This window comes from Oncorhynchus nerka, linkage group LG24 (assembly GCF_034236695.1).
Source record: "Oncorhynchus nerka isolate Pitt River linkage group LG24, Oner_Uvic_2.0, whole genome shotgun sequence".
Lineage (NCBI taxonomy): Eukaryota > Metazoa > Chordata > Actinopteri > Salmoniformes > Salmonidae > Oncorhynchus > Oncorhynchus nerka.
The window spans coordinates 74,483,308-74,510,356 of record NC_088419.1 but is presented as its reverse complement, the minus strand read 5'-3'; the positions used below and the strand labels follow the sequence as shown (position 1 = coordinate 74,510,356).

Here is a 27,049-nt window from a genome sequence, read left to right as displayed (position 1 = left end):
AATCAAATCCAATTTTATTTGTCACATACACATGGTTAGCAGATGTTAATGCGAGTGTAGCGAAATGCTTGTGCTTCTAGTTCCGACAATGCAGTAATAACCAACAAGTAATCTAACTAACAATTCCAAAACTACTGTCTTATACACAGTGTAAGGGGATAAAGAATATGTACATAAGGATATATGAATGAGTGATGGTACAGGGCAGCATACAGTAGATGGTATCGAGTACAGTATATACATATGAGATGAGTATGTAGACAAAGTAAACAAAGTGGCATAGTTAAAGTGGCTAGTGATACATGTATTACATAAGGATGCAGTCATGACATCATCAAATGAGACAAAGGCGCACTTCATTCTCCCTGCCTCAGGTGTTGAGCAACCTGCTCTTGCATGGGAAGGGACGTTTCTGGGTAAGTGGTAGCAGTATTGCGAAACAGGGAAAGTTACAACATTTTTTCAAAGGATGAAAATGTTTTCATCAACCTGTTTGACATGGGCCCTGGTCAAAAAATAATGCACTATATAGGGAATTGGGTGCAATTTGGGAAGCATCCAATCCATTGGAAAGACATTGACAAAGAACACAATCCTGGTCTCCGCCCTTAAACTTTAATTGAGTTCTAATTTAGTAGCCTTCTCTCTCTCTCTCTCTCTCTCTCTCTCTCCCTCTCACGGAAAGTTAAATTACTTAACAGGGCCTCCTCCTTGTCTGTGTCCTAAATGCTACCTTATTCCCTATTTAGTGTATTACTTCTGGCCAGGACCTATATGTGATAAGGGCAAGGGTATTTCAGAGTATTTCAGAGTACAGGCTCCTTGTGGGGAATAGGTTAGTCTAGTTCCAGATCCGTTCACGCTGTCTTGTCAACGCTTGGTCATTGTCACACCAAATGCTATTACCTTTCAGGTAAGACCCAAATACAGACTGTGTCGAAGTAACAATATTTATTACAGCAACAGGGGCAGGCAAACGACAGGTCCCAGACAAACCGTGAAAAACAGAAACAATAGGCAAGCCAGGAGCAGGAGGAAAACCGCTGGTGGGTTTGATGAACAAAAAGAACTGGCAACAGACAAACAGAGAACACGGGACATGGGAACATGGGAAACGCCCGACAGGTGCTCGGCTCTCCGTTGAATTCCGGGGGAGGTAAGCGGGGCTCCCGAGAAGGTGGAGAGACCGATGAGATGGTGCAGCTGAGTTATTGAGGGGTTGTGGGGTTACCACTGTGGTAGGCTGCCTACCAGACAACCCATGGAATTGATCCAGCAAACTGTCCAACGCCCAGTCATGGCGTTCAGACAACTTTTGGACCCCCTTCATAAGACCAGGAAGCAATTCCTTGTGCCTACCGATGGTGGCTCCTTGGGAGGAGATGGCCAGTTCGCACTATTACGTTTCAGGTAAGACCCAAAAGCAAACTGTGTCGAGGTAACAATGTTTATTACAGCAACAGGGACAGGCAAACGACAGGTCAAGGCAGGCAGGGGTCGAAAATCCAGAGTAGTGGGGCAAAGGTACAGGACGGCAGGCAGGCAGGCTCAGGGTGGGCAGAAAAGTTCAAAACAGGGCAAGACAGGCGCAGGGGGAAAACTGCTGGTGGGTTTGATGAATAAAACGAACTGGCAACAGACAAACAGAAAACACAGGTATAAATACACAGGGGATAATAGGATGATGGGCGACACCTGGAGGGGGCTGGAGACAATCACAAAGACAGGTGAAACAGATCAGGGTGTAACAAATGCTGCATAACAATGACAATAGGAGTTGGCTACATAGCACAAAGTGATCTGGAACCAGGCTCAAATCAATTGTGCTTTTTCATGAATAAATTGTTCAATTAAAGAATAGTTTAAGATTCCATTTTTCATTCATTCTGAGCTGTCCCTAGGTCTTCAGAAAAGAAGATTATAAAAGACAGATATATTGAAACCGTGAGTCCTCTAGTGGTTATGAGTGGTACTGTACGTTGTTTTCCTCGCCTGCTGGAAGATCCAGAGCACTCTGGACTAGAACCAAAGTAGGAAACTGTAGATATTCAAAACGGGTGAAACTGTACGGAATGTTCTCTCCATATGGCACAATTCTAGTCTACTGACACCCCTCCTCCTTCCTCATGTTGGTTATACTGTGATGTAACATTGTTTCTCAATTTGTAAAACACATACTGTACCTATGCTAATTTCAAACAGAGACTGAATAGCAACCTTGTAGATATAATGTAAATTAATGTCCGAATGCTATGAAATGCGTCTCATTCTGACCTATTGCGAACTGCATTGATTTCTCAATCTTTTTGGTGTGATTAAAAAGAAGGGAAATGCAAATGTATTTCTGTCACTAATAGTTTTGCATATCTTAGTGCAAAACCAGCATGGGAACATCAGCTATGAAGATACAATGTGTGCCAGAAATCTGTTTTTAAGACAATTATGTTTTAAGTGAACGATTTATTTATTTATTTATTAAGTAAGTGACTCATTACTGGAATATCTCAAAGGTTTCTCAAAAGGTTTGACTGTTGACCCTTTATTTTTTTATAATACATGCTGTTGACCAATTGTGGATTTTTTTAAATATAGATTATAAACAATTCCGTTGTGTAATCCAGATTTTTTGTCCGGAAATGTCTTTGTGAAATAAATCCACATGGTGGCAGTCTGTTCTAAGTGATGTTTTCTTGGCTGAATGTCTCCCTGTCCTCATTAAGTAGCTGTAGTACGACAACACATGAGGAGCAGTGACCGCAGTCAGGAATATGCCTTACACTGCAACCTTCTAGTTTACATCAGGCCTACACAAGAAAGTAAATGAGCCTGTGAGCCTGTGACACATCTTCCGCTTTTGGACGTAACAAGGAAACTCCATCTTAACTCTTCCACATTTACTGGATTTGTTGAACAATGCAGAAGAGAACCTCCCCTGACAGTTTTTTTCTTCTCATATTTTTGATTGACATTGAGATCAGTTGTCAAATAAAGTGAAATGAACATGAAATCAACAAAACATTTCAGCACGACATTGGATTTAGATAAAAGAAATCGTTGAAAATGTATTTTTCAACAAATGTTGTGTTGAGGGTCAGCATGACAGAGGGGATGTTGCCTACCCTCACCACCTATTTCATAGACTTCTCGTGATGGTGTTACTACTTAAAAAATAATTGTGGCTCCTTCTCTCTGTCAGATAGGATTTGGAGCGTATCATATAGATCCCCATAGTAGAGGTGTCATAATACCCATAAAACCTAGCAGACAAATATATTGAAAATGGAATGGTGGAAAATCAATTGAAACCATTTCTGCATTTCTACACACACACACTGTCACTTCAACACACACACACTCCATCATCTGCTCACTCACACATAATATGCACATACATTTATACTGACTCTATACACCCGCACACCTACTCACATACAAGCTGCTGTTACTCTGTTTATCTTATATCCTGTTGCCTAGTCCCATTACCCCTGTACATATCTACCTCCATCACTCCAGCATCCCTGAACATGTAAATATGGTATTGGAACTGACCCTGTATGTTACTTACTTATTGTGTTCTTCATATTTCTTCTCATTTCTTGTGTGTTTTGTCTAGTATTATTGATTATTACATTGTTGGGGTTGGAGTTGGTAAGAAAGGACTTTCACTGTACTTGTGAACATGACATTAAAACCTTCAAATTTAAATAAAGAAAATACTATAAGGTTGACTATCTAGGCCGACATAGTACACTTTGTGATTATTAGGCTATGTAGGCCTAACTGTGTAACAAGCAACATTCATTAATCTGTCTCACTTCTAGGCTATGTATAAATAAAACAATTAACGAAATTGCTGTGAATATGATATATAGGGTCTATATACAGTATGTATGAGTTAATACAACCTATAATAAAGTCAATCACTGTAAAAATACGGACAAACGACGGGAGAAACCGCAGTGTCAATATGTCTTCATCAAATATGGGTCAGTGGGTCACATAAATACCCTGGTATCGGCATACAGATCAAGACCTAGGATCATGACTTAATGTTGGTGTCGGCTTGCAAGAGTCTAATGGTGCTTTCAAGACAACTGGGAACTCGGGAAAAATGAGGTCAAATAATGACGTCAGTGATCTTCACGTCGGAAAGGAGGAGCTCTAGAAAGATTCCGAGTTTCCGAATTGGAATTCCGAGTTGGATGAACGTTCACAAGTTTTTTTCCCCCGAGTTCCTAGTTGTCTTGAACGCCCTGAAGTCGACATCCAAGTTCCAAATGGTTTTGAACGCGGCATAAAACTGCTTTACTAAGGGCGTAAGTGACCCTGCTGTCCCCACGTTCTTTCACTTTGACTCCACCCACTCCGAGTGGGCATCTCTAAATGACCATCGTTCGCACGCCGACAGGGGGATGCTTATGGTTTGCCTACGGGGAGATAGGAGGACGTTGTCGAGGTAAGCGGCAGAATGCAGCCTATGACTGAATGAATGGACAGATCAAGCTCTGATGACTAAACGTTGTAGTGAGAAAGAGATGGCATGTATGCTGACGGTTTATGAAATGGCCTATAGGCGCTGAGCTTCTTATTTATTATAGTCTTATATAGATTTTAAGGATCACCAGTGCATGTATTATTTATTAGGATCCCCTCCACCCCCATTACTATTAATCAGCGGGTAAACATAACTTGCCCATCACCGCATTTGACTGCTGTCATTATTGTCGTTTATATCTAAGTAGCGTGTTAGAAAACAGTATCCTTTTATTGAGACATTTTACATACGGAATTCATATTAGCCTACAATAGAGTAAAATCGGACGAAACTTGTAAATAAACATCATAGACGTTGCATTATATAGAGTTCATCGCATGGGGTCCCCACAAAATAAGAGTTGGGCAACCTGTTGGTTTACTGTAATTGAAGATATTTATTGTCCAAATGTGATTTATTTATGCACTGCATTTGACTTAAAGTATGTTATAAATTCTAAGTATGCACATTATGTCTACATTGTGTTAGAAATGCGTTGTATGCATTGCGTGACTTTGAGCTAGTGCCACAGAAGCTTTGGGAACTTTATGAGGTTACTGTTAACCTCCTAGTCAAAAGATCTAGCCCTGTTAAGAATAATGGCGCTATTATTCCTTACGTCCTAGTCAGTGCCATTGACGTCCTGCTCGTGTACCCCTGCGACCATTTCGTACATAAAACATCCTCCATTCAGGCTGTAAATGTTGGTTTCCTCCTTAACTTGATTTATTAATGGCCCGCAGGACTAAAACAAATGGAGAAAATATGCGTAGGGGAGAGTGGGGTATTTTGCACAATTTTTTACATTAAGCATCACTAAGTCAAGGGAAATATAGTATTATATAGTATACTTTATAACAAATATTTGTACATATATTTCAGGATGTTGTGTATCCCTTGAAATAATCAGAATTAATATAAACATAACCGTTTTGAAAACATAGCTAGTCCAAAATAATTGGTCTCTTGGCACAATTTATGGTGTAAATTAAGCATATGGACAGGGTAAATTGAGCCACCTTGGTAAGTGGATAATGTTGTCCTGTGATGCTGCTAGTGTAACAGTATAACTTTAGACCCTCCCCTCGCCCATACCCGGGCGCGAACCAGGGACCCTCTGCACACATCAACAACTGACACCCGCGAAGCATCGTTACCCATCGCTCCACAAAAGCCGCGGCCCTTGCAGAGCAAGTGACGTCACCGATTGAAACGCTATTTAGCGCGCACCACCGCTAACTAGCTAGCCGCTTCACATCCGTTAGGCTAGTAGGCCAAAGTTAATTAATGGAATGGCATTATGGTGTATTGCATATATTAAATCTATGCCTAGGTTCTGATATACAGTGCCTTCGGAAAGTATTCAAACCCCTTGACTATTTCCACATTTTGTTATGTTACAACCTTATTCAAAAATGTATTAAATATTTTTTTTCCCTCATCAGTCTACACATAATACCTCATAATGACAAAGCAAAAACTGGTTTTTAGAAATATTAGCTAATTTCTTAAACATAAATACTGAAATATTACATTTACATAAGTATTCAGACCCTTTACTCAGTACTTTGTTGAAGCACCCTTGGCAGCGATTACAGCCTTGAGTCTTCTTGGGTATGACAAGCTTGGCACACCTGTATTTGGGGAGTTTCTCCCATTCTTCTCTGACGATCCTCTCAGGTTGGATTGGGAGCGTAGCTTTACAGGTCTCTCCAGAGATGTTCAATTGGATTCAAGTTCAGGCTCTGGTTGGGCCACTTAATGACATTCAAAGATTTGTCCCAAAGCCACTCCTGAGGTGTCTTGTCTGTGTGCTTAGGGTTGTTGTCCTGTTGGAAAGTAAACCTGTACCCCAGTCTGAGGTCCTGAGCGCTCTGGAGCATGTTTTCATCAAGGATTTATTTTTACTCTGTTCATCTTTGCCCCGATCCTGACTAGTCTCTCAGTCCCTGCCGCTGAAAAACATCCCCACAGCATCATCCTGCCACCACTATGCTTCACCGTATGAATGGTGCCAGGTTTCCTCCAGACGTGGCGCTTGGCATTCAGGCCAAAGAGTTCAATCTTGGTTTCATCAGGCTTTCTCATGTTCTGAGAGTCTTTAGGTGCCTTTTGGCAAACTCCAAGCGGGCTTTCATGTGCCTTTTACTGAGGAGTGGCTTCTATCTGCCGATGTGAGTAAGTCCTTTTAAACAGGTTAACATCCCCAAGGACACAGGGCCAGACGGATTACCTAGACACATACTCAGAGCATGCATTGACCAGCTGGCAAGTGTCTTCCCTGACATTTTCAAACTCTCCCTGACCCAGTCTGTAATACCTACATGTTTCAAGCAGACAATCAGAGTCCATGTGCCCAAGAACGCCAAGATAACCTGTCTAAATTACTATCGCCCTGTAGAAGTCACATCTGTAGCCAAGAAATGCTTTGAAAGGCTGGTCATGGCTTACATCAACACCATCCACTCCAATTCGCAAATCGCCCCAACAGATCCACAGATAACTCAATCTCTATTGCACTCATCAGATACGCTGCTGTTACTGTTTATTATCTATCCTGTTGCCTAATCACTTTATCCCTACGTATATGTACATATCTACCTCAATTACCTTGTACATCTGCACATCGACTCGGTACTGGTACCCCGTGTATATAGCCAAGTTATTGTTACTCATTGTGTATTTATTCCTCATTGTAACGTCTGCTTCCAACTCACACCCTTAAACACGTAGATCCCCTGAACGCAGCTCACTTTCCAGCCCACTTTCCAGCTCATACTCTCAAACACCTAGATCCCCTGAACGCAGCTCACTCTCCAGATCCCAATCACCTGAATTATAATCACCTGTTCACACACCTGTATGTCATTATCACACACTATTTAGTTCAGTTCTTTGCACCCCATCACTGTGAGGTATTGATTCTTTTGTGACACACGGCTTTCGGAGTTCTGTGGTTTCCCTTGATTTACTCCTCCCATGTATGATAGTTTTTGCCTGCCTCACTAACGACACCTTTTGCCTATTCCCTGCTCGGATTTCCCGTTATCTACCTATTGCCTGATCTCCCGGACATCTTTACTAGCCTTTTCCTTGCCTGTACTGTTGCCCCTTTGGACCCCATGTGTATGACCTGCCTGCCACTCGACCCAGCTACCCGCCTCCTCCTGTGGTCCTTTGCAATAAAAGAAAGATACAATTAGAAAGAGCATACTTAAATTCACACAGGGCACCGGATAAGACAGGAGAAGTACTCCAGATATAACAAACTGACCCTAGCCCCCCGACACATAAACTACTGCAGCATAAATACTGGAGGCTGAGACAGGAGGTGTCAGGAAACACTGTGGCCCCATCCGATGATAACCCCGGACAGGGCCAAACAGGAAGGATATAACCCCACCCACTTTGCCAAAGCACAGCCCCTACACCACTAGGGGGATATCTTCAAACACCAACTTACCATCCTGAGACAAGGCCGAGTATAGCCCACAAAGATCTCCGCCACGGCACAACCTAAGGGGGGGGTGTCAACCCATCATGGCTTTAGAAGCTTCTGACAATATTTGAGTCCATTGGAAGTGTACCTGTCAGTGCTTCTTTGCTTGACATCATGGGAAAATCAGAAGAAATCAGCCAAGACCTCAGAAAAACAATTGTAGACCTCCACAAGTCTGGTTCATCCTTTGGAGCAATTTCCAAATGCCTGAAGGAACCACATTCATTTGTACAAACAATAGTACGCAAGTATAAACACCATGGGACCACGCAGCCATCATACCACTCAGGAAGGAGACGCGTTCTGTCTCCTAGAGATGAATATACTTTGGTGCGAAAAGTGCAAATCAATCCCAGAACAACAGCAAAGGACCTTGTGAAGATGCTGGAGGAAACAGGTACAAAAGTATCTATATCCACAGTAAAACGAGTCCTATATCGATATAACTTAAAAGGCTGCTCAGCAAGGACGAAGCCACTGTTCCAAAACCGACAGAAAAAAGACAGACTACGGTTTGCAACTGCACAAAGATCAAACTTTTTGGAGAAATGTCCTCTGGTCTGATGAAACAAAAATATATTTGGCCATAATGACCATCGTTATGTTTGGAGGAAAAAGGGGGACCCTCGCAAGCTGAAGAACACCATCCCAACCGTGAAGAACAGCAGCGGCAGCATCATATTGTGGGAGTGCTTTGCTGCAGGAGGGACTGGTGCACTTCACAAAATAGATGGCATCATGAGGGTGGAAAATGATGTGGCTATATTGAAGCAACATCTCAAGACATCAGTCAGGAAGTTAAAGCTTGGTCGCAAATGGGTCTTCCAAATGGACAGTGACCCCAAGCATACTTCCAAAGTTATGGCAAAATGGCTTAAGGACAACAAAGTAAATGTATTGGAGTGGCCATCACAAGCCCTGACCTCAGTCATATAGAAGATTTGTGGGCAGAACTGAAAAAGCATGTGCGAGCAAGGAGGCCTACAAACCTGACTCAGTTACACCAGCTCTGTCAGGAGGAATGGGACAAAATTCATGTTTCATGTTTCAAGCAGACCACCATAGTCCCTGTGCCCAAGGAAGCCAAGGTAACCTGCCTAGGTGATTACCGTCCCGTAGCACTCACGTCGGTAGTCATGAAATGCTTTGAAAGGCTGGTCATGGTTCACATCAGCAGCATCCTCCCAGATACCCCCAGGTGGTAAGGGTAGGCAACAACATGTCTGCTGCGCGGATCCTCAACACTGGGGCCCCTCAGGGGTGTGTACTTAGTCCCCTCATGTACTCCCAGTTCACACATGACTGCGTGGCCAAACACGACTCCTACACCATCATTAACAGTGGTAGGCCTTACTATCGAAAACGATGAGATAGCCTATAGGGAGTAGGTCAGAGAACTGGCAGTGTGGTGCCAGGACAACAATCTCTCCGTCAATGTGAGCAAGAAAAGGAGCTGATCGTGGACTACAGGAAAAGGCGGGCCGAACAGGCCCCCATTAACATTGACGGGGCTGTAGTGGAGAGGGTCGAGAGTTTCAAGTTCCTTGGTGTCCACATCACCAACGATCTATCATGGTCCAAAAACACCAAGACAGTCGTGAAGAGGGCACTACAAAACCTTTCCCCCCTCAGGAGGCCCGAAAAGATTTGGCAATGGTCCCCAGATCCTCAAAAAGTCATAAAGCTGCACCATCGAGAGCATCCTGACTGGTTGCATCACCGCCTGGTATGGCAACTGCTCGGCATCTGACCATAAGGCGCTACAGAGGGTAGTGCATACGGCCCAGTACATCACTGGGGCCAAACGTCCTGCAATCCAGGACCTATATAATAGGCGGTGTCAGAGGAAAGCCCATAAAATTGTCAGAGACTCCAGTCCAAGTCATAGACTGTTTTATCTGCTACAGCACAGCAAGTGGTACCGGGATGCCAAGTCTAGGACCAAAAGGCTCCTTAACAGCTTCTATCCCCAAGCCATAAGACTGCTGAACAATTAATCAACCCCCCCCTCCATTTGTTTTGTACACTGCTTCTACTCGCTGTTTATTATCTATGCATAGTCACTTCACCCCTACCTACATGTACAAATGACCTCTAACCTGTACCCCCGCACACTGACTCGGTACCGGTACCCCCTGTATATAGTCTCGTTATTGTGTTACTTTTTATTATTTTTTACTTTAGTTAATTTGGTCAATATTCATCTTGAACTGCACTGTTGGTTAAGGGCTTGTAAGTAAGCATTTCACGGTAAAGTCTACACTGTATTCGGCACATGACAAATAAAGTTTGATTTGATCTGATTTTATACAGAATATAGCCCTATTTGTAAAAAGACCAAATCCATATAAGCAAAGAGAAACAACAGTCCATCATTACTTTAAGACATGAAGGTCAGTCAATATGGAACATTTCAATAACTTTGAAAGTTGTTTTGCTGTTGCAAAAACCATCAAGCTCTCATGAGGACTGCTACAGGAAAGGAAGACCCAGAGTTACCTCTGCTGCAGAGGATAAGTTCATTAGAGTTACCAGCACCTCAGAATTTGTAGCCCAAATAAATGCTTCACGGAGTTCAAGTAACAGTCACATCTCAACATCAACTGTTCAGAGGAGACTGTGTGAATAAGGCCTTCATGGTTGAATTGCTGCAAAGAAACCACTACTAAAGGACACCAATAATAAGAAGAGACTTGCTTGGGCCAAGAAACACAAGCAATGGATATTAGACCGGTGGAAATCTGTCCTTTGGTCTGATGAGTCCTAATTTGAGATTTTTGGTACCAACCACTTTGTCTTTGTGAGACGCAGAGTAGGTGGACGGTTGATCTCTGCATGTGTGGTTCCCACCGTGAAGCATGGAGTAGGAGGTGTTATGGTGTGGGGGTGCTTTGCTGGTGACACTGTCTGTGATTTATTTAAAATTCAAGGCACACTTAACCAGCATGGCTACCACAGCATTCACTAGCGATACACCATCCCATCTGGTTTGTGCTTAGTGGGTCTATCATTTGTTATTCAACAGGACAATGACCCAACACACCTCCAGGCTGTGTAAGGGCTATTTGACCAAGAAGGAGAGTGATGGAGTGCTGCATCAGATGACCTGCCGCCATAATCACCCGGCCTCAACCCAATTGAGATGGTTTGGGATGAGTTGGACCACAGAGTGAAGGAAAAGCAGCCAACAAGTGCTCAGCATATGTGGGAACTCCTTCAAGACTGTTGGAAAAGCATTCCAGGTGAAGCTGGTTGAGTGAATGCCAAGAGTGTGCAAAGCTGTCATCAAGGCAAAGGGTGGCTACTTTTGATTTGTTTAACACTTTCTTGGTTACTACATTATTCCATATGTGTTAGTTCATAGTTTTGATGTCTTCACTATTATTCTACAATGTAGTAACTATAAAGAAAAAACATTGAATGAGTAGGTGTGTCCAATATTCTGTATATTTAATTGAGTTCATAAAGTCATCTATATTTTATTACATATAATTAATTTATCTTCTATTTTGAACCACCACATCCACATCTTCTTCGGCTGACACTTGGTTATTTCACGACAAACAGCACCAGTTACTGGAATTCATATGCTTCATATGAGCCTGTTATGAGCTGCACATAGACAGCTTGTCTCTTCTTAGGCAGTTTTGTATAGTGGCAGTTTTCGCAGAGCACTAAAACTTTAATAAAGCCTTCATAGATGCTTTACAAACATTCATAGATGCTTTATAACACTTACTAAACTCACATTTTACATGTGTGATGCACTCAATAACATTACTACTTATTGTGAAACCTTTGGTCATATAGCATTACCATTTTTATCTTCACTGTGGTGGATAGTTAACACTGTATTTGTTTTTGTGTTTTTTTCCAGGCACTGCCAAGAAGGTGAGTTCAGGGAAAATCCCTTTTCAGCCTCAAGCCACATTCACCACCTCTATAATATCCAGTATGGCTGAAGAAATGCCTTCATGGACCTCAGAAAGGTTTGTTGATAAAGTATACATTTCAAAGAGAAGTAAAAAACTTAATAAACAAAATGCACTACGTTTCCCACGTGCCCTCAGAGAGTGTAAAAGTCAACACTGCTCACAAAGTGGAAAGTGACTCTAACCCATCTGATAATGACGATACTGATTCCCTCTCAGGTAGTAGCTACACTGGGATGATTTATTTAAACCCACAAACACCTACATGGACTCTGGCTGAGAAGTTTGCTGGGCTCAACTCTGGAAAAGACAAGAGACTGTCTCTCAATCAGGACCTCTGTAGTCCTCCAGGTTCACCTGCAGCCATTAAACATAATGTTGCCAATAGGAGAGGTTCTACAGGTCTGGAGGGGGTCTACTCAGACTCGTCACAACAGGAGGAAGGCAACATCAAGAATGGTACGAAAAGACTTCTGCAGAGGAAAGTGTGCAGCGGTGATCCTTCCGATCTGAAGCTGCGTCTGGTGAGAGAGATCAGGCCCAAAACCAAGGAGTCTCTGTCTGATGTTCGTCATGATGTGCGTGATGTACGTGGTAACAAGGGGAATTGGAAGGGTGGAGAACCGCTAGTCATTCACCCTCCACTAAACAAGGCTATGGCCATGATTGATGCCTGTGAGGATAAGGTGCCTATAGTGTTTGCTGCCATGAAGAAACGTGGAGTGGAGGGAGACACAGAGAACCGGCCCTACAAGTGCACTCACTGCAACTGGGCCTTTAAGAAGTCCAGCAATCTGCAGAGTCATCTGGATACTCATAGTGGCCTGAAGCCTCATATATGTGACCTGTGTGGCAAAGCCTATTCTCACCAAGGCACACTGCAGCAGCACAAGCGCCTGCACACTGGAGAGAGACCGTACCACTGCCCCTTCTGTGAAAAGACGTACATCTGGTCCTCCGATTACCGAAAGCACATTCGCACGCACACCGGAGAGAAACCGTACGTGTGCGAGACCTGCAGCAAGGACTTTGTGCGCTCCTCGGACCTGCGGAAGCATGAGCGCAACATGCACACCAATGAAAAACCCTTCCCGTGCACGCAGTGCGGCAAGACCTTCAACAAGCCACTGTCCCTGCTCCGCCATGAGCGCACTCACCTGGGCGAGCGGCCCTTCTGCTGTCCCATCTGCGGGAAAGCCTTTGCCGTGGCCAGCCGCATGGCAGAGCACCAGAAGGTGCACACCGGGGTGAGACCCTACACCTGCCTGGTCTGCACCAAGTCCTTCACCAAGTCCTCCAACCTGCTGGAGCACCAGGCCGTACACAGCGGTATCCGCCCCCACAAGTGTCCTCAGTGCGGGGTGGCATTCGCCATGGTGTCCCGCCTGGTCCGTCACCAGCGTGTCCATACCGGAGAGAGGCCCTACGACTGCACAGGCTGCAGCATGTCCTTCAGCCGCACAGCTGCTCTGAAGCGCCACCAGGAGCAGACGTGTGCCGGGAGGATCTTTGTCTGTATGGAGTGTGACAAGGCTTTCCAGTGTGCCTCTCAGCTCACTGAGCACATGGTGAGCCATGAATGACCCTACTGCTGCTGCTGCTGCTGCTGCTACTGCTGCTACTGCTGCTTCTGTTGTTGAAAACACTGAAGACTTATTTATGCTGTTTGGCAGCTACCCTCTCATAGAGTACAAAGAGTTGGTCTAATCAACCTTACTGATCTATACATGCTACGCTCTTAGAAAAAAAGGTTCCCAAAGCGTTTTTCGGCTGTCCCCATAGGAGAACCCTTTTTGGTTCCAGGTAGATAGCACCTTTTTTGAAGGACAACATCCTGCTAGGCTGCTAAGCCTTAAAATACAGTGCCTTCAGAAACTATTCACACCCCTTTCCTTTTTCACAAGTGCCCTCAACCGATATGATGCATTTTGCATCATATGATGTTGCGTTTTCCATCATAGGATGCTCAATGCATCATACATGTTGTATTTCTGTATTTTATCTTGAAGTTGTATATCTTCAAAACTTGATTGCTGACATGGAAAACATTTTGGGACTATATAAAAAATGGACTAATGAAACAAATACCAAAAGATGGTTTTGGGGTGGAATTTTCCTTTTATGGCCGTGATAGGAGAAAACTGAGGATGGATCAACAACATTGTAGTTACTCCACAATACTAACCTAAATGACAGATTGAAAAGAAGGAAGCCTGTACAGAATACAAATATTCCAAATCATGCATCCTGTTTGCAATAAGGCACTAAAGTAAAACTGCAAAAAATGTGGCAAAGCAATTCACTTTTTGTCCTGAATACAAAGCATTATGTTTGGGGCAAATACAACACAACACATCACTGAGTACCACTCTTCATATTTTCAAGCATGGTGGTGGCTGCATCATGTTATGTGTATGCTTGTTATCGGCAAGGACAAGGGAATGGAATAGAGCTAAGCACAGGAAAACCTGGTTCAGTCTGCTTTCCAACAGACACTGGGAGACAACTTTACCTTTCAACAGGACAATAACCTAAAACACAAGGCCTTGCAAAAGTCTTCACCCCCTTGGCATTTTTCCTATTTTGTTGCATTACAACCTGTAATTTGAATGGGTTTTTATTTGGATTTCATGTAATGGACATACACAAAATAGTCCAAATAGTAAAGTGAAATGAAAATAATAACTTGTTTCAAAAAATTCAAAAACAGAAAAGTGGTGTGTGCATATGTATTCACCCCCTTTGCTATGAAGCCCCTAAATAAGATCTGGTGCAACCAATTACCTCTGAAGTCACATACTTAGTTAAATAAAGTCCACCTGTGTGCAATCTAAGTGTCACATGATGTGCCACATGATCTCAGTGTATATACACCTGTTCTGAAAGGCCCCAGAGTCTGCAACACCACTAAGCAAGAGGTACCACCAAGCAAGTGGCACCATGAAGACCAAGGAGCTCTCCAAACAGGTCAGGGACAAAGTTGTGGAGAAGTACAGATCATGGTTGGGTTATAAAAAAATATCAGAAACTTTGAACATCCCACAGAGCTCCATTAAATCCATTATTTCAAAATGGAAAGACTATGGCATCACAACAAACCTGCCAAGAGAGGGCCGCCCACCAAAACTCATGGGCAGGGCAAGGAGGGCATTAACCAGAGAGGCAACAAAGAGACCAAACATAACCCTGAAGGAGCTGCAAAGCTTCACAGCAGAGATTGGAGTATCTGTCCATAGGACCACTTTAAGCCATACACTCCACAAAGCTGGGCTTTATGGAAGAGTGGACAGAAAAAAATAAGTAAACATGTTTGGTGCTTGCCAAAAGGCATGTGGGAGACTCCCCAAACATATGGAAGAAGGTACTCTGGTCAGATGAGACTAAAATGTAGCTTTTGGCCATCAAGGAAGACGTTATGTCTGGCGCAAACCCAACACCTCTCATCACCTCAAGAACATCATCCCCAAAGTGAAGGATGGTGGTGGAAGCATCATGATGTGGGGATGTTTTTCATCGACAGGGACTGGGAAACTGGTCAGAATTGAAGGAATGATGGATTGTGATAAATACAGGGGAAATTCTTGAGGGAAACCTGTTTCAGTCTTCCAGAGATTTGAGACTGGGACGGAGGTTCACCTTCCAGCAGGACAATGACCCTAAGCATACTGCTAAAGCAACACTTGAGGAGTTTAAGGGGAAACATTTCAATGTATTGGAATGGCCCAGTCAAAGCCCAGACCTCAATCCAATTGAGAATCTGTGGTATGACTTAAAGATTGCTGTACACCATCAGAACCCATCCAACTTGAAGGAGCTGGAGTAGTTTTGCATTGAGGAATGGGCAAAAATCCCAGTGACTAGATGTGCCAAGCTTATAGAGACATACCCCAAGAGACTTGCATCTGTAATTGCTGCAAAAGGTGTCTCAACAAAGTATTGACTTTGGGGGGGTGAATAGTTATGCACGCTCAAGTTTTCTGTTTTTTGTCTTATTTCTTGTTTATTTCACAATAGAAAATATTTTGCATCTTCAAAGTGGTAGGCATGTTGTGTAAATCAAATGATACTAACCCCCCAAAAATATATTTTAATTCTAGGTTGTAAGGCAACAAAATAGGAAAAATGCCAAGGGGGGTGAATACTTTCGCAAGCCACTGTATACAATGGAATTGCATACCAAGATGACATTGAGTGTTCCTAACTGGCCTAGTTACAGTTTTGACTTAAATCGTCTTGAAAATCTATGGCAACTTGAAAATGGCTGTCTAGCAATGATCAACAACTTAACCAAATTTTAAAAAGAATAATATGCAAATATTGTACAATCCAGTTGTTTAACGCTCTTAGAGACTTACCCAGAAAGACACAGCTGTAATCACTGCCTAAGGTGCTTCTAAAAAGTAATGAATCAGGGGTGTGAATACTTATGTAAATGAGACATTTCTGTATTTCATTTTCAATAAATGTGCAAATAATTCTAAAAAGATGTTTTCACTTTGCCGTATGGGGTATTGTGTGTAGGTAGATGGATGAGAATAAAATCTATTTAATCCATTTTCAATTCAGGCTGTAACACAACAAGATGTGGAATAAGTCAAGGATAATGCTTTTTATGAAATACGACCTGTAATTAATTACAATATGAGTGAAAAGGTTTTCCTTCCAAAAAATGCTAATTTTAAAAAGCAGATTTTCTGTGTTGGAATGGTGTGGGCGTACCCCTACAACAGAACGGTGTGGGTGTATACCAGTCATTAAAAATATTCATGCAAGTAGACTCCTCATTCCCTATGAGGAAATAACAAGCACTTTTTTAAATGGTCTGTTTGAGATACAAGTCTGAGGAGGAGTTTAAAAAATAAAAATACATTTTTTTTAATGCTTTTGCATAAAGAGTATAGGATGAGTCAACAACATCATTTGGGTATGAGTTAACAGAATATGAAGGTTTAAAGGGGAGATTTTCACTGGACAGTTACTTAAGCATCCTCTGAAAATATTCTAAAATCTATTCTAAAAAACCTCTGTTAATGCAAGCATGAGTTTGGCTGAAAAAAAACCGAAATTGTTTAGGAAGATGTATGATGCTCAGGAATTATATGCCGCTTTCTATAATTTCTGTGATCTCTTATATAAGGAATGTGGTAAAATACCCACACAAATCAACTGTCATCTGTCATCCTCAATGATGGAGAGTATTGAATTTTGTTTACTACACTGTGGTTACATAGTTTCTTTATTCTGTGTGAACTTGACAAAGACTGTCTGAAAAATATATACTACCAGGCATTACTTTGCCCGGAATGACAGTTGGAGTGTATCAATATGTTTCAAATGTACTTTGTTTTTACCTGTTCTTATAAAATAGATCACTCTGGTTGAAATTGACACAAGCAACAGCTTGTTTTCATCTATTTATTTTTAAAGTATGTCAGTTTGTTCTTGTTTTTATCATTTGACCATGCCTTCTATCTGGTGACCAATAGTTCTATTCAAATCTCTATTATTCTGCAATACAGTATTTGACTTAGAATGGAGTAGACTAGAATACAATACAATGCAATTCATCTTTATTATCCCCAAAAAGCAATTCAGTTGCATCAAAATTGGACAGTTTCATAGTTTGACAGCATGTAGATTACAGTAGGTTAGTGAAGGCTAAACTTTAGAGGAGTGATTATACAGTCGTGGCCAAAAGTTTTGAGAATGACACAAATATTAATTACCACAAAGTTTGCTGCTTCAGTGTCTTTAGATATTTTTGTCAGATGTTACTATGGAATACTGAAGTATAATTACAAGCATTTCATAAGTGTCAAAGGCTTTTATTGACAATTACATGAAGTTGATGCAAAGAGTCAATATTTGCAGTGTTGACCCTTCTTTTTCAAGACCTCTACAATCCGCCCTGGCATGCTGTCAATTAACTTCTGGGCCACATCCTGACTGATTCTTGCATAATCAATGCTTGGACTTTGTCAGAATTTGTGGGTTTTTGTTTGTCCATCCGCCTCTTGAGGATTGACCACAAGTTCTCAATGGGATTAAGGTCTGGGGAGTTTCCTGGCCATGGACCCAATATATCGATGTTTTGTTCCCCGAGCCACTTAGTTATCACTTTTGCCTTATGGCAAGGTGCTGCATCATGCTGGAAAAGGCATTGTGCTTCTACACCTGCATTGCTTGCCGTTTGGGGTTTTAGGCTGGGTTTCTGTACAGCACTTTGAGATATCAGCTGATGTACGAAGGGCTATTAAAATAAATTTGATTTGATTGTTCGTCACCAAACTGTTCCTGGATGATTGGGAGAAGTTGCTCTCGGAGGATGTGTTGGTACCATTCTTTATTCATGGCTGTGTTCTTAGGCAAAATTGTGAGTGAGCCCATTCCTTTGGTTGAGAAGCAACCCCACACATGAATGGTCTCAGGATGCTTTACTGTTGGCATTACACAGGACTGATGGTAGCACTCACCTTGTCTTCTCCAGACAAGCTTTTTTCCGGATGCCCCAAACAATCGGAAAGGGGATTCATCAGAGAAAATTACTTTATCCCAGTCCTCAGCAGTCCAATCCCTGTACCTTTTGCAGAATATCAGTATGTCCCTGATGTTTTTTCTGGAGAAAAGTGGCTTCTTTGCTGCCCTTCTTGACACCTCACTGTGCGTGCATCTGCACTCACACCTGCCTGCTGCCATTCCTGAGCAAACTCTGTACTGGTGGTTCCCCGATCCCGCAGCTGAATCAACTTTAGGAGACAGTCCTGGCACTTGCTGGACTTTCTTGGGCGCCTTGACGCCTTCTTCACAACAATTGAACCGCTCTCCTTGAAGTTCTTGATGATCCAATAAATTGTTAATTTAGGTGCAATCTTACTGGCAGCATTATCCTTGCCTGTGAAGCCCTTTTTGTGCAAAGCAATGATGACGACACGTGTTTCCTTGCAGGTAACCATGGTAGACAGAGGAAGAACAATGATTCCAAGCACCACCCTCCTTTTGAAGCTTCCAGTCTGTTATTCGAACTCAATAAGCATGACAGAGTGATCTCCAGCCTTGTCCTCATCAACACTCACACCTGTGTTAACGAGAGAATCACTGACATGATGTCAGCTGGTCCTTTTTTGGCAGGGCTGAAATGCCGTGGAAATGGTTTTTGTGGGGATTCAGTTCATTTGCATGGCAAAGATGGACTTTGCAATTAATTGCAATTCATCTGATCAGTCTTCATAACATTCTGGAGTATATGCAAATTGCCATCATACAATCTGAGGCAGCAGACTTTGTGAAAATGTATATTTGTGTCATTGTCAAAACTTTTGGCCACGACTGTACACATGAGCACCTCTAAGAAGAACACCTAGTAGCCTATCAAGTGCAGTGTGCATCCCAAATGGCACTGATGGGTCCTAGTCAAAAATAATGTACTATATAGGAAATAGGTTGCCTCTTGGCAAGCACACCTAGTAGCATATGAAGTGGAGATCAGTCATGAGGGTGCCGTTCTAAGGTTAATCATATGGGAACAATCTGAATCTTTGAAAGTACAATATGGAATGTATAACATTTTTGTTTGTTATGGATTTGGCAGGTTTTGTTTTTGTATTTTTTACCTGTGTTTTTGGTGTTTTTGATGAAGAGTATGGACACCTTGATTGCAAAGGACTGCCGAATAACATAATGCAGATAGCGCCATCCTTTTCTGAAAATCTAGACCAGCAAGATTGAATTCAATGGACGTCCTTTGAAGCACTTTAAAGCTCACAGCAGGGACCTTAAATGAGTTTGAAATCCAGTCATTTGTCTTAGGTGATCCATTGTGGAAATTGGTCCCCCAATACCTCTGTAGCACAGGAGGCTGCTAACGGGAGAACGGCTCTTAATAATGGTTGGAATGGAGTGAATGGAATGGTATCAAACACATAGAAACCATGTATTTGATGTGTTCGATACCATTCCAATAATTCCCTTCCAGCCATTACTATGAGCACGTCCTCCCCAATTAAGGTGCCACTCGCTGCCTGTGCTCTGTAGTTAACCTTAAGTCTTACTACAATCCACAATTTACTCAATAATACAGTTTTGATACCATCAGTGCCATCCAGTCACATGAGAATATACACTCACTATTTCTATGCAATAATCTAGAGATTGGGTTGAATGAAAACCAGAGCGGAGTCATTCAGAGCTGCTGTCCGACTGACAGGCTAATGGTCATTAGGAGTTCATGTGATACTACAAAAGTGCTGTTAATACCTGGTGCTAACAAGCCCCCTTTGTCCTGATTGTGTTCACATCCTGATTGCACCCACATTTGTAGACGATCAAAAGACACATTGTGATCTGATTGTGATCTTCCTGACAGCCTCCAGAGGTAGACAGGCACATAGCCGTGGGAAGTAGGGGTGCTGAGGGTGCCGCAGCACCCCCTGATTTCTTCTCCACAAAAGTAGTGCACTGGGCCTTTACTAGTACGATATTAACGGACTTATATAGCCGTCTGTAGTGCAGCACCCCCGCCCTCAAACATCTTCCCACGTCCATGGACAGGCATGCATTGTGTCTGGATATCTTACACATGTAGACATATCTAGACAGTGAAACCATTTGAATCATAATTATCTCATGTTCTAAAATCATTGACAGGTGGCACCATTGACTTATGACATCAATTTCTGTTTTAAAATAAATACATTTTATATTATTTTTGAAAGAATATTCATTAAATAATTGGATGCATGTTAGTGCCCGGTATAAACAAGGCTCTGGTCACTAGTGTGTTCACTTCCTAGTGTGTTCACTTCTTAGTGTGTTCACTTCTTAGTGCGTTCTCTTTCTAGTGTGTTCACTTCCTAGTGTGTTCACTTCCTAGTGTGTTCTCTTTCTAGTGTGTTCACTTCCTAGTGTGTTCACTTCCTAGTGTGTTCACTTCCTAGTGTGGATACATTAGTGAGAAAAAAATCTTGACACGAGGCATCCTTGCCCTCTTGCCCAGGGTGGCACATATTATGTTTGTTTATATGTGTCAAGAAATATTGTGTGAATATTTGCTAGATGTCAAAAAAATGTAGAATGATATTTCAGGTGTCAAATTGATATTCTATTTGAAGACCAAAGGTCTACCGAATATTGCGGGTTTGAAAAAAATATATACTGTACTGTACTGTCTGCAATGGAGCTGATTTCTGTAGCTGTCTGCTGCAATAACACATAGATGTTATGTGTATAATTGGATTGGAGTAAAAGAGAACAAGAATTTAAATAAAAGAGAATGCGAATAATAATCAATTGTTTGTGTTTTTTAAAAATGTTTAATGTAAACATTATAGTACATTTGTATTTGTAAAGCGCTGAAATGTTCATTAACAGTACAAGCAGAAATCTCTAAGCAGAAATCATGATAAGTTATTGATTCAGTGGTATAATTTTTGGTTTTGAGAATTCTCGTTCAACTATGACACACAGTTACATTGGCAATGGAGCTTGTATTACTTATAAGATATATTGGACAAGACGTTTCACAGGAGTCGGGAATTGGAACCCCAGCAACCCACCAGAATCAGATAGCAAATAACTCATCTTAATGTAGTTTTTTCTCTTGCTGATGATCCTTGTTAGTGACAGGTTTAATTTCTCAAACTACATTAGCACATATCCATTACCACAGACATACTTTCAATGTACACACATACATTTATACAGTTCAAGAGTCACAGCAGAGTAGATCCTCGATCCTCGACTTTGGCGATGTCATTTACAAAATAGCCTCCAATACCCTACTCAACAAATTGGATGCAGTCTATCACAGTGCAATCCGTTTTGTCACCAAAGCCCCATATACTACCCACCATTGCGACCTGTACCCTCTCGTTGGCTGGCCCTCGCTTCATACTCGTCGCCAAACCCACTGGCTCCATGTCATCTACAAGACCCTGCTAGGTAAAGTCCCCCCTTATCTCAGCTCGCTGGTCACCATAGCATCTCCCACCTGTAGCACACGCTCCAGCAGGTATATCTCTCTAGTCACCCCCAAAACCAATTCTTTCTTTGGCCGCCTCTCCTTCCAGTTCTCTGCTGCCAATGACTGGAACGAACTACAAAAATCTCTGAAACTGGAAACACTTGTCTCCCTCACTAGCTTTAAGCACCAACTGTCAGAGCAGCTCACAGATTACTGCACCTGTACATAGCCCACCTATAATTTAGCCCAAACAACTACCTCTTTCCCAACTGTATTTAATTAATTTATTTATTTTGTTCCTTTGCACCCCATTATTTTTATTTCTACTTTGCACATTCTTCCATTGCAAAACTACCATTCCAGTGTTTTACTTGCTATATTGTATTTACTTTGCCACCATGGCCTTTTTTGCCTTTACCTCCCTTCTCACCTCATTTGCTCACATTGTATATAGACTTGTTTATACTGTATTATTGACTGTATGTTTGTTTTACTCCATGTGTAACTCTGTGTCGTTGTATCTGTCGAACTGCTTTGCTTTATCTTGGCCAGGTCGCAATTGTAAATGAGAACTTGTTCTCAACTTGCCTACCTGGTTAAATAAAGGCGTTGGTGTCGGCTAATGGGGATCCTAATATCCCCATTACGTCAATTACCTCTTACCCCTGCACATTGACTATCTAACAGTACACCCTGTATATAGTCTCGTTACTGTTGTTTTATTGTGTGACTATTTCCTTTTTTATTTGTACCACATTTTTCGTACTTTTTAACTCGGCATTGTTGGGAAAGGACTCATAGGTAAGCATTTCATGGTAAACACCTGTTGTAGTCGGCGCATGTGACAAATAAATTAGATTTGATTAATAAAATCTCAATTTAAAAAACATATTTGTTTACCCATAAAACACTCTCACATGACAACACAGGATTGCATAGCAATATGCCTTTTTATAAATTATTTATGTACATTTTGTTCACAAGTGTGTTAAACCTTTTCCATTGTGGAACTTACTTTGGAATTATCAGCACCATTGCCATTTGTTTACCAATTAAATACTCTCACGTGACAACACAGGATTGCAATTAGTCAGTGTCCGCCCCTTTGGCACATGGAAATAAGCCACATCTTACTAGTGGCTGTCTCTCCAGCTCTAGGGCTGAGAATAGTGACCCAGTGTCAAGCAAAAGTGTCCTACACTGGCAGCCTCAGTAGCCTTATGAGCCTTGGTTTGAGATCTCAGTGACTTTGAAAGAAGTGATTGCCAGAAGTGTAATGGCCACCCCTCAGTGCCTGGTTCCTCTGTAGGTTTCTTCCTAGGTTTTGGCCTTTCTAGAGAGTTTTCCTGGCCACTGTGCTTCTACATCTGCATTGCTTGTTGTTTGGGGTTTTAGGCTGGGTTTCTGTACAGCACTTTGTGACATCTGCTGATGTAAAAATAGCTTTATAAAAACATTGGATTGGATTTGATTTAATTGCATTTATGTGTCCTCCCTTTAACACATGGATACATGTCAAATGGTACACTATCTCCTACATCATCCAGCATATTGTGGGCCACTTTATGTGTATTTAAAAAGCCACGTTTTGTCACGCCTTCTTTAGGGTGATGCAAAACAACAAAATCAGGAATGAGGGATAGTTTTCACTGTTGAGATGTGGTCCAGACCGGTGACTTGGTTGGGAATCTTACTAGCAGCTGTCTCTCCTGTCTCTCTGGCTCTAGGGCTGAGAATAGTGACCCAGTGTCCAGCCATGTGTCCTGGCCCCCACCCATTACACTGGCAGCCTCAGTAGCCTAGCACGAGCCTTGGTTTGTGTGGGCCGGAACTGGTCATAGGAACAGGTGCCTATCTCTTGTTTCTGTAGCGTGAGGCAGCTTGATGTACAAGTACACCCGCTGGACAGGACACTAGTCTATTGCAGGGCCTTACCCACAATCTATCTAATTAAAGGAAAACTCCACAAAAAACTATCTTTTGGTATTTGTTTCATTAGTCCATTGGTGACATAGTCCCACAATGTTTTGCTTGTCAGCAATCAAGTTTTCAAGATGTGTAACTTTCAAAATACAGAAATCATCCCCTTATGATGCATAACGCATCATATGATGAAAAATGCATCATACGGGGATGATTTATGTATTTTGAAGACTTTATATCTGACAAGCAAAACATTTTGGGACTATGTCAACAATGGAGTTTTCCTTTAATGCTGAGTGCCAGGCAGAGACACATCTGGTCTCATTTTTACAGTTTTTGGTATGACTCAGCTGGGGATCAAACACCCAACCTTCCAATATCAGGGTGGACACTAACCACAAGGCCACTGAGTTAGTGTGTCTCAGGCTGTGTCACCAATGGCACTCTTTTCCCTACATAGAGCACTACTAAAGTAGCACTGAAGTAGAAAAATACCATTACCACATACATACTTTAAATGTACACACGTTCATTTTCAGTTCAAGAGTCACAGTAGACATTACAGAATTTATGGAACTGGTGACAGGCACAACATACAGGTAACTGCCAAAATAAAGGAAACACTTGATTAAACAAGGGATGCAACGTGCATTGAAAGCAGGTAATTCCACACAGGTGTTGCTCCTGAGTTAATTAAGCAATTAACATCCCATCATGCTTAGGATCATGTATAAAAATGCCCAGTTGCCCATTATTTTGACTACCATGGCTAGAAGAAGAGATCTGTGTCTCTGAAAGAGGGGTCTCAAAGAGGATGTGTGGGTGTGGGTGTGCGTGCCAGTCACCAGATCTCAACCCAATTGAACACATAGGAGATTCTGGAACCACGCCTGATAAAGCCATTTCTACCACCATCAACAAAACACAGAATTCTGACATTTTTCATGGAAGAATGGTGTCTTATCCTTCAAATAGAATTCCAGACACTTGTAGAATCTATGACAATGTGCATTGAAGCTGTTCTGGCAGCTCATGCTGTCCTTGGCCCAGCACCCTATTAAAGGCCCTGTTAAACAATTTTTTTGTCTTATATATATATATATAGTGGGGAGAACAACTATTTGATACACTGACGATTTTGCAGGTTTTCCTACTTACAAAGCATGTAGAGGTCTGTAATTTTTTGTCATAGGTACACTTCAACTGAGAGAGACGGAATCTAAAACAAAAATCCAGAAAATCACATTATATGATTTTATTTTTTTACCCCTTTTTCTCCCCAATTTCGTGGTATCCAATTGTTTTAGTAGCTACTATCTTGTCTCATCGCTACAACTCCCGTACGGGCTCGGGAGAGACGAAGGTTGAAAGTCATGCGTCCTCCGATACACAACCCAACCAAGCTGCACTGCTTCTTAACACAGCGCGCATCCAACCCGGAAGCCAGCTGCACCAATGTGTCGGAGGAAACACCGTGCACCTGGCAACCTTGGTTAGCGCGCACTGCGCCCGGCCCGCCACAGAAGTCGCTGGTGCGTGATGAGACAAGGACATCCCTACCGGCCAAGCCCTTCCTAACCCAGACGACGCTAGGCCAATTGTGCGTCGCCCCACGGACCTCCCCGTCGCGGCCGGTTACGACAGAACCTGGGCGCGAACCCAGAGTCTGGGTACAGCGCCCTTAACCACTGCGCCACCCGGGAGGCCTCATTGTATGATTTTTAAGTAATTAATTAGCATTTTATTGCATTACATAAGTATTTGATACATCAGAAAAGCAGAACTTAATATTTGGTACAGAAACCTTTGTTTGCAATTACAGAGATCATACGTTTCCTGTAGTTCTTGACAAGGTTTGCACACACTGCAGCAGGGATTTTGGCCCACTCCTCCATACAGACCTTCTCCAGATCCTTCAGGTTTCGGGGCTGTCGCTGGGCAATACGGACTTTCAGCTCCCTCCAAAGATTTTCTATTGGGTTCAGGTCTGGAGACTGGCTAGGCCACTCCAGGACCTTGAGATGCTTCTTACCCGAGCCACTCCTTAGTTGCCCTGGCTGTGTGTTTCGGGTCGTTGTCATGCTGGAAGACCCAGCCACGATCCATCTTCAATGCTCTTACTTAGGGAAGGAGGTTGTTGGCCAAGATCTCGCGATACATGGCCCCATCCATCCTCCCCTCAATACGGTGCAGTCGTCCTGTCCTGTCCCCTTTGCAGAAAAGCATCCCCAAAGAATGATGTTTCCACCTCCATGCTTCACGGTTGGGATGGTGTTCTTGGGGTTGTACTCATCCTTCTTCGTCCTCCAAACACGGCGAGTGGAGTTTAGAGCAAAAAGCTCTATGTTTGTCTCATCAGACCACATGACCTTCTCCCATTCCTCCTCTGGATCATCCAGATGGTCATTGGCAAACTTCAGACGGGCCTGGACATGCGCTGGCTTGAGCAGGGGGACCTTGCGTGCGCTGCAGGATTTTAACCCATGACGGCGTAGTGTGTTACTAATGGTTTTCTTTGAGACTGTGGTTCCAGCTCTCTTCAGGTCATTGACCAGGTCCTGCCGTGTAGTTCTGGGCTGATCCCTCACCTTCCTCATGATCATTGCTGCCCCATGAGGTGAGATATTGCATGGAGCCCCAGACCGAGGCTGATGGACCGTCATCTTGAACTTCTTCCATTTTCTAATAATTGCGCCAACAGTTGTTGCCTTCTCACCAAGCTGCTTGCCTATTGTTCTGTAGCCCATCCCAGCCTTGTGTAGGTCTATAATTTTATCCCTGATGTCCTTACACAGCTCTCTGGTCTTGGCCATTGTGGAGAGGTTGGAGTCTGTTTGATTGAGTGTGTGGACAGGTGTCTTTTATACAGGTAATGAGTTCAAACAGGTGCAGTTAATACAGGTAATGAGTGGAGAACAAGTGGGCTTCTTAAAGAAAAACTAACAGGTCTGTGAGAGCCGGAATTCTTACTGGTTGGTAGGTGATCAAATACTTATGTCATGCAATAAATTGCAAATGAATTACTTAAAAATCATACAATGTGATTTTCTGGATTTTTGTTTTAGATTCCGTCTCTCACAGTTGAAGTGTACCTACGATAAAAATGACAGACATCTACATGCTTAGTAAGTAGGAAAACCTGCAAAATCGGCAGTGTATCAAATACTTGTTCTCCCCACTGTATATATATATATATATATATA

The 27,049-nt window shown here is 42.4% G+C and overlaps 1 protein-coding gene across 3 annotated transcripts; it reads left to right on the top strand.

Annotated features, from left to right (window-relative positions):
• The first annotated feature begins 4,217 nt into the window (after window positions 1–4,217).
• Window positions 4,218–21,360, top strand: LOC115119685 (zinc finger protein 648-like). Of its 3 annotated transcripts, XM_065009142.1 has the most exons (4): window positions 4,218–4,456; window positions 11,059–11,275; window positions 11,911–12,022; window positions 12,185–21,360. In XM_065009142.1, the coding sequence occupies exon 4, from the start codon at window positions 12,202–12,204 to the stop codon at window positions 13,546–13,548; it is 1,347 nt and encodes a 448-aa protein (XP_064865214.1). In that variant the 5' UTR covers window positions 4,218–4,456; window positions 11,059–11,275; window positions 11,911–12,022; window positions 12,185–12,201; the 3' UTR covers window positions 13,549–21,360. The 3 variants fall into 3 exon arrangements, with proteins under 3 accessions (XP_064865214.1, XP_029504410.1, XP_064865213.1); XM_029648550.2 differs by lacking the exon at window positions 11,059–11,275; XM_065009141.1 differs by lacking the exons at window positions 4,218–4,456; window positions 11,059–11,275; window positions 11,911–12,022 and having other exon boundaries at window positions 12,029–21,360.
• Window positions 21,361–27,049: the final 5,689 nt, after the last annotated feature.

Bases quoted from the DNA above. Each gene is read 5' to 3' on its own strand.
- LOC115119685 (XM_065009141.1), top strand. From the start codon at position 12,076: ATGCACTACGTTTCCCACGTGCCCTCAGAGAGTGTAAAAGTCAACACT.